The sequence below is a fragment of the Monopterus albus genome, unplaced genomic scaffold (genome assembly GCF_001952655.1).
Source record: "Monopterus albus unplaced genomic scaffold, M_albus_1.0 scaffold4.1, whole genome shotgun sequence".
Lineage (NCBI taxonomy): Eukaryota > Metazoa > Chordata > Actinopteri > Synbranchiformes > Synbranchidae > Monopterus > Monopterus albus.
In genome coordinates, this window is record NW_018127884.1 from 7,288,503 (window position 1) to 7,296,882 (window position 8,380).

An 8,380-nucleotide genomic window follows, 5' to 3' on the forward strand; every position below is an offset into this window, starting at 1 on the left:
CCGCTCTTCACACCTCAAGAATCAGCATTATAAGCACAGTGTGTAAAGAGGCACTTATACTGGTTTAGAGGTAAAAGGAGGACTTCACTTGTTGGTTTAGAGGCAAAACGGGAAGGCTTGTTCAGCAGCTCATACAGTCTCTGTTACTGGCTGATTGCTGCACAATGGAGTGATCCTTCACATCCTCTGTTCTCCCTCTGCTCAGCTGACTGTCATGTGTGAGAGGGGCCTCAGCATCAACCCGTGAGGTTATGTGGAGTGAAGTATGGGGTAAACCGCTCCTTAGGTTCCAGTAGTGGAAATGCAGTAGAAGTAGAGTATCACCTACAAAAGCTGCCATTCTTTTAAAGGATCAGTTCACATGTTTTTTTCGGTTCACATGTTGTCTCTGGCTGGTCAACTCACTCTGTAATGCTTAGCATTAAGGAATGTGTCTCTTTGTGGCCCGTATAGACAAGAGGAAGGATTACGCTGACCAGTATTAGTAAAGTATTAATTTATTCTCTTAATGATGATATTTCTATCAGTTTTCTATTACTGTGTTTAATGCTTTAGAGCTTTAAATGTAAGTGTACATAATGGATGAAAATAAGGGAAACCCACATGCCAGCCATTGTAATCATGTTGATCTGTCATTTACTTTCTGATAAGTCATTTAATCTGTAAAATGCAGTGGTGGAAAGTACTTTCTATACATATGTTTGATAACTTTAGTTACAAGTTTTCAGAATCAAATGAATATAACAAAATACAGTATAATCATCAGACATTATTGATCTTCAGTGTGAAATTCACAAGCTACCAAGCAGTATGTAAATTACTTCAATTTATAAGTATGAGGAAGTCAATATTAGCTCCACCTTTACCAGCTGTAACATTAAAGTGACAAAAACAGTAAAGCACCAATAATTGTAATTCAATGATCTGATATACATTAATGTGAAATGCATCATTCTCCATAATGAGTACTTAAATTCCTGGTACCTTAAGTATGTTTTGATGTAAATTCTTTTGTACTATTACTTAAGTAACATTCTTAATGCATGACTTTTACTTGTAACAGAGTATTTTTACACTGTGGTATTGCTGCTTTTACTTGAGTAAAGCATCTGAGTACTTCTGTCACCACTGGAAATTTTCCAGAGCCCGGTTGATGTGTTCAAATTGCTTGTTTTGTGCAACCTACAGTTCAAAACCCCAAAACAATTAATTTAGTTAAATTAGTAGTAACTCTTTGTGTCCTTGTGAGTATTAAGATGGATTTGAAAAATGTGACCCTCTCCTTTCAGTTCCACACCCATGTTTTCACTTCTTCTGCTTGAACAGTCGTCATGTACTGTGCACACTGCTTGACCGACATCTCCCTCACTCTTCTGTTGCAACAGGCTACAACAAACTTACACCTCCATAGTTTGGTGATGTCCTATAATTCTCAGAATAGCTTCATCCAACTTCAGCCTGAGTCCTTGCAGGCTTTCACATTACAGAACATCTCAGGACACTTGTATGATCAAAGAGTTGGGTTTTGTGCTTTGACAATGGGACACTATATTTGTTAAATGTGGGGTTTAATCACCTTGAATGATCAACTCCGGAAAATTAATCATCAGCAATTTTGATAAGTTAATAATATAAGTCATTTATCATTCTGAAATGCCAAAATTTGGCCATTTTTTTTCAGGTGTGAGGATGTTCTGCTGTTCTCTGTTTTGTGTTATTTTAAATAGCTTTAGTGGTAACCAAAAGGTTTTCAAAACAAAAATAATCAGTTTTTGCTAATTCTGGGCCACTGAAAATGAGAATGATATCTAAAATTGCTGACTGCCTCCGGATTGTAAGATGTGGCACTGGCACTGCATGAATTTAGCTAGAAAATGATGCCATATTCTCTTATTTGAGTCAGTTTTTTGCATGGCAACATAAATTGTAAATGGCTAAATATGTTAAAAACCACTGCCAGTCTGCTCTTTTAAAGGTCATACTTGGAAAAAAGTTTGCACATTTCAATTAGGAAGCAGAAAACTTTTTCCTTTTTTCACCTAAATGTCAGACGAGCTGTCCAGGGAACACTAGAGTTTGCCTCTTGGCAGCAAAAGCTAAGTGATATATTTTAAGCTCCTCATTATCACATAATCCTGATACAGCTGGAGAACTAATCGTACACAGTACTTCCACAGTGCCAACAGAAAGGATCACATATAATATCATACTGGCTAAATTGTGGGGATTTAGACCCGGTAGCCAAGCATACAGTACACTGGTGAAATCTGAGGACTTGCACATAAATCAGATACGCGTTCTGAGCATGGAGACAACACCAGGGGAGAGTGAGCGACCTTCAGTGGTCCATCTAGAGTACAGGAGTGAGGGGCTCATCAGTCCTCCGGGGGAGGACTGATGAGATTAAACATGTTTTTATGTAATGAGGGTTTCAGAAGGAGGTAGAGTGAGGCCACAACAGTAGAGACTACCAGGACAGATGTAGTTTTAGCTTTAGGAATAGACATTTTTGGCTGTCTGTTGTCTAGGTGGTTAGTTTTAGTGAGGCTATATGATTTATTTTCTTCATCATTTTGGTGGGAAGTCACTGGAATCTGTATCTGCTGCCTCAGATGAAAGGAAAAGTATCAGAAGAAAATTGTACAAATGCCCATAGCAAACAGAGGAAAGCAGAAAATCTTTACTCTGTTTAGTGTTTAGTATTTTTTCATATTCTCTAGCTTATTGTTTGTAAGTAACTTAATTTGGTGGTATAAAACGTAAGCTTGGTTAAATGTACATTAACCCTGGCATACCTTTTAGCTCTCATTTATTCTGTTAATTTGCATCATCTGCAGTTGGATTAATTTTGTTTACTTAATTTATAATGATAAAATTATACATACTGTAGCATCTAATCTGGAATTACAGCAGTCAGACAGGTGCTACAAAAATAGAAAAATGAATCAGATTGAAATGAGACTGAGTGAAAAGGCCATGCTTTGAATAGAAACAGAAATCAATTTTTTGGTGAAAAAGTCATTTGACTTTTGAATGGAGAGAAGCAGCTGTTCATACAGTAAACACAGATACTGTTGCTGTCACATGACTCAGTGTTGTTGTTGTGGAGATGACAGTTCCTCTTTGGCTTTAACTTATCACTCTACACTTGTAGTTTCTGTCTTGTGTTGTCTCTGATGATGTCTGCTCACTATTGAGACAATGCATTGTGTGTTTTTTAAATTGTATTCAGAGGATGGCAGACAAGAATGTGGATCATGGGCCGTGGACAGGATGTGTGGTTATGTTTCTGCAGTCGCTCTGTCCTGGCATTAACCTGCTATCGCTCTACAAAGATCAACAGAAAAAGTTCTTTGTTTTCAAAGTCATCAAGCTGACACTTATAGGTGAGCACTGACACACTGGTGTGGACCTGTCTAGTATGCAGACTAAGATAGAAGAATCATCTCTAAATGTAAATGTATCTTCAGACTCTGCAGGAGGTCTCAGTGGTTACGAGATTCTGAAGGTCCATGACGCTGATCCCTTCCTGGGGGTGGAGGTGAAGTTTGTAGATGTGGCAGCATGCCAGCAGTTCCTGGAGAGCTATGGCTCCGGAGCAGTGTGTCAGTCCCTCTCCCAGCATGCCTGCCGCCTTCTTGCTCTGCCCCAGGAGTTCACGGTAGAAACTCAGCTCAAGGCCAGCACACACATCCTGGATCTCTATCTGGACAGGCTGGAACTTTGTTTACAGCACATCCACATTTCACAGGTATGCTGTTTCTGTTTTGTTGTTTTCACTTCTTTTATTCAGCCTGATTTTGAATTCATGATTGATTATTTCATGGTGGGGATGGGGGTTTTGTTGTTTTGTTTTGGCCTAACTGGTCTGTAGAAAGCGACTGTGTCCATCCTGCCAGTGTGGTTTTATCTGACATGATAGCTGCAGTACAGTAGTGCTTTTCAAACTTTTTAGCTGCATCCATGAATGTAGCCAGCAGTGAATGAAGATGTCCATTATTAATTCTGCCTGTTAACGTCTGATTCATGAAGTAATTTAGAGCCGCTTGCTTCCTGCATTTGTGTCCTAACCTGCTGTCAAACTACTGACAGCTTAGATTGTATTATTTCCTGCTGTAATAAAATGTAGAATAAATTCTTGAGACTGAAAGCTAGTTTATAGTAATACTGTATACAGTTAATATATAGTATGGAAATAAGCACAGTCAGTGTTTTTTAATATTCATGGGTAAATTGGAGTCAGCAGGTGAATCATTGTCTTGACAGACCAGTAAAATGGCTGGGAACCACATAGGAGGTCAAACTTGAGTCCACGTATGAACAATAAAAGATGTCAAATAAAGTAATAGCTGTCACCCGCATGTTATCTTTTATGTTACTTTAAGTGATCTTTGTCCTTTTGCGTCAGCCGTCGCGCCTTCGGGATGAGGAGATCGATCGCCTGGAGCAGCAGCTGCAGAGTCAGACTCTCGGTTCTACACCACAGCCAACCACCATCACTCAGGAAGAGTCTCCTGTGCCCAGCAACTGCTTCAAATTTCAGAATAGAGTGTTTGGTGAGTCACAACAACAGTTTTTACTTTTAAATCTTGTGTAGTGTCCTTCACAAGACTCACTGTTGTGTAGCCAAAAGAAGCCACAGTGGAAACTAGAAGAACATTTATACCAGCTAATGAGATTGTTTCTTCTTTAAACTGATGCTGGTGGTTTTGATGGTACAAGGGAAATGTCTAAGGTGGTTTGTAAACAGCAAAGAGCAGGCAGAGACTTTGGCCTGTGAGTCTTACTACAAACACCTCAAGCCTTATTGTTCAATGTGTAAAACCTTTTTGGGGGGGAGCTCACTGTGACAACACTGATTCTGCAGCTCCTCTCAGCTCTGCAGAGCTCTTTAGTGTCTTTCAGCTCATTTTCTGGTTTGCAACTTTTCTCATCAGTGCCATTGTTAGCAGCAGCAGGCAGCTGTCATCATCTAAAAACCTTTGATACATCCACTGAACGCTACCTGCTCAGCACAATATAGCCAACAGACAAAGTTAGGGACTAATTGTTGAACAGTTGAAGAGTCAAATATTTCCCCCAAAATGGTTAGGGACCTAAACATAACCAAAAGAAGACTATTGGACTTAAATTTGTCAGGTGATGCGGAATGTTAATGCTAATGTTGCCCTTGTCTTCTGGATGTGTAAATTAGCTGTATAAGGTGATGATATGTCAGTGTTGTGCTTATAGGCTGTTCCACTGTCCTGAGGTGCTCAAAAACATTAGTTAATGCTGTGAAGACATCACATTTAATTTAAAGAAGATGTTGAGCAAAAGCTCCTGTTAATGTTAACAGCAAGTATGTAAGTTATTCAGGGGAAATGTTTACTGTTTACACATACAGTCGGTGGCAGTCTATTAGGTACGCCTGGCTAAAACTAATGCAGTCTAACACAACAGTGCTGCAATAAATCCAGGTTAAAGAGGTGTATGGTCACTTTTGAAAGCTGTAGTTTGTGCTGCTCTTGAGCTGTACTACATTACATATGTTTATTTAGCCTAACATCACTTATATAAATGGGGTGAACAAAATAATTGAAACACCAGTCAGTATAGTGTAATACAGTTCAACAGCAGCACACAGCACAGCTTCTAAAATGGTCATACAGTTGAATAAACACCTCTTTAACACGAACCTGAACACGATCGTGTTCATGGAGGAGAATTTATTGGACACTATTGCATTAGGCTGCATTAGTTTTAACTGTGCCTAATAAACTACCAGCTAAGTGTACATCTGTTCATAAACCATAGCTGATGTGATTACAGTTAAGTACAGTTTACTTGAATGGTTTTTCTTTTATCCTGTGGCTTGTCAGAGGACCGAATGTTGACAGCAGCAGATGTTCAGAGCTTTTCTAATGGAGTGGGCCGTCAGTGGAAGTATGTAGGCAGGGCCCTGGGGAAGAGTTGCCGGGCTCTGAAGGGTCCGGCCATAGACAACCTGGCCTACGAGTATGAGAGAGAAGGGCTGTATGAACAAGCCTATCAGCTGCTCAACCGCTTCATCCAGGCGGAGGGGAGAGCGGCTAAGCTGAGCCGGCTGGTCAAAGCATTGGAGGACTGCAAACTCACCAGCCTGGCTGAAAATATTCTGGACATACAGCCATGAAAGTAAATCTGCATGCTTGTGTTGTGTGTACGAGTCATGAAAACTGAAGGGGACGGGCCCTCTTTGTAGGGGGGAGTGGTGCATTTTGTCCTGCCTACTTTTATATACAGTATGTTTGTTCTTGATTGACCTCTGTCACTCTCACCTTAAAATTCATTCCTGAGTGTGTGTGAGGGTGTGTGCATGTTTCAGATAGACCGTATGAACACATGCTAAAATCTCCATGAGAACTGAGTGATTCATATCTTGATTTGCTTTTCATTTATTAGTGTTATTGATAATTGTTTTCATTTAGATGAAATGATCACTGTTAAAAAAATGCTGTCCTGAGTTTAATGCACTGTTTAAACTGTTTTCATTATGTACCTTTTTTCTGCTTTATACATCAATTTACAGATAGAACCTGTGGGATCTTGATGCTATCGAGTGCACCACTGAGGGTTATTGTTTTTTATATAAAATGGGTGCATACAAATTAAATGGTTATAAAAAAAAAAAGTCTTCATGTTTGTGTTTGATGCATTAGTGTAATTAAAACTGAAAGCATAATTTTGTCAAAATTCCCTCAGGCATACTTTGGTGTTAATCCTCACTCCCAGCCTACCACCATTCCCCGTCACTCACACGCACACACGTGCACATGCTCATATGATTAAACTGCTGATTACTGATGGCGCTGTTAAGTGTGTGTAGGTGCCTGCATGTGTCACACTGTGAGAACTTTGGGGCGAAGAGGTGTAGATCGCAGCAGAGGTGCATGTGTGCAGAGGTTTTATCTCAGTCTGGCTGTCAGAGGAAATCCACTGATGGATGGTGTCTGTAAGTTCAGCTGCTCTGCTGGTTTCAATCAGTGTCCACTGTAGAAGTCCAACCCCGATTTTATTGCACTTGACCATCCAAGTAGAGCAATGTGTCCAGATGTGATGTGTGGAATAGAAGCTTTTATTGGTATTTTACACTTATTACTGCTATGTAGTGTGACCACAAACCCCACCACAAACTGTTTTATAAGTTATGATAATCATACTTTGTCCTTTGACTACTGAAGAAACTAAAGCTGTGTGTGTGTTTTTTCTTTTTTATGGGGTGGGGTATGACAATGAGGAGTTTTTGTTGTACTCAAATTCATTCTGATGTTATTTATGGCAAAATATTTATAAGATGTTATTGGTTCAAGGCAAAAAAAGAAAAAATTAATGCCTGGCAGTGTAGAAAAGTCAGCAGTGAAACTGAATTTATACTAAGGTCTGGCCGGGTAAATTAAATAAATGTTATTTTTGTTATAGAGTTTAGTTAGCTAGATGTAACAAATAGGTGGTCAGTTTTACTTAATAGTAATATTTTGAATATGGTTGATTTTTGATGTAATTGAAATATGAAAATGTTTTTACAGTGGTGAAAAATGAGAACATTTATTGAAATAGTGAATTAAGTATAATTTAGAAGTAGTTGAGTATTTCTATTTTATGCTTTGTTTTGCAGTACTATTTCAAGTACAATAGAATATCAAAGTCAAAGAAGTCTGTGACTGAGATAAAATATATTACATTAATACTTCAATATGTAAGCTGTATTTTACTGGTACAGTTCATTGAGGTGGAGTTATTTTTAATGACTTTATATGAAGTAAGTTAATTCTGCTGGTTCCTAACCTAGAGGTCAGGCCCCACTAAAGGGTCACAAGATAAATCTGAGTGGTTGTGTTCAATAACAGGATAATGTAAACTGGCACCACCACAGTCAGTGTTTTAAATGCTCCACAACAGGATAATGTACACTAACAATGCAAATCAATGTTTTAAATTTTATATGGCATAATATAAGCTCCATTTACCATGAGATATCAGCGTTTCTAGATGTTCACTAACAGGATAATGCGTTGGATAACATTTGTCATAAATATGAGTGGTTTAAATGTTTAGCAGCAGGATAATGTAAGCTTACATTTACCATGAAATATCAGTTACAACAGGATCGTGTATAAGCTTACATTTACCAAGAAAATCGGTGTTTAATGTTCAACAACAAGATAATGTTATTGTGAGTAATCTTTCACAGGACGTGATTAAACCACGCCCGCTCTGACGTCACACGAAACGTCCGTTCGGTGAGACCCGTGAGACAGCCCTGCTCCCTCCTCTCGCGCCCCTCCCGCCTGCCCTCGTGAACAGATACGGTGAAATCGCCGTCCTCATCATCCGCGCCGCCCTGTAGAGAGGGAGCTCG

General features: G+C 39.1%; 1 protein-coding gene across 5 annotated transcripts in view; it reads left to right on the forward strand.

Moving 5' to 3' along the window:
* The window catches only part of tradd (tnfrsf1a-associated via death domain), a 9,914-nt gene extending 3,077 nt beyond the window's left edge, over positions 1-6,837 (forward strand). For all 5 annotated transcript variants that reach the window (XM_020610093.1, XM_020610086.1, XM_020610101.1 and 2 more), the window contains 4 exons: positions 3,233-3,386; positions 3,471-3,751; positions 4,409-4,556; positions 5,862-6,837. In XM_020610093.1, coding sequence (XP_020465749.1) covers positions 3,236-3,386; positions 3,471-3,751; positions 4,409-4,556; positions 5,862-6,154 — 873 coding nt within the window. In that variant the 5' untranslated portion in view covers positions 3,233-3,235 and the 3' untranslated portion in view covers positions 6,155-6,837. The remainder of the gene's footprint in view (positions 1-3,232; positions 3,387-3,470; positions 3,752-4,408; positions 4,557-5,861) is intronic.
* The last annotated feature ends 1,543 nt before the right edge of the window (positions 6,838-8,380 follow it).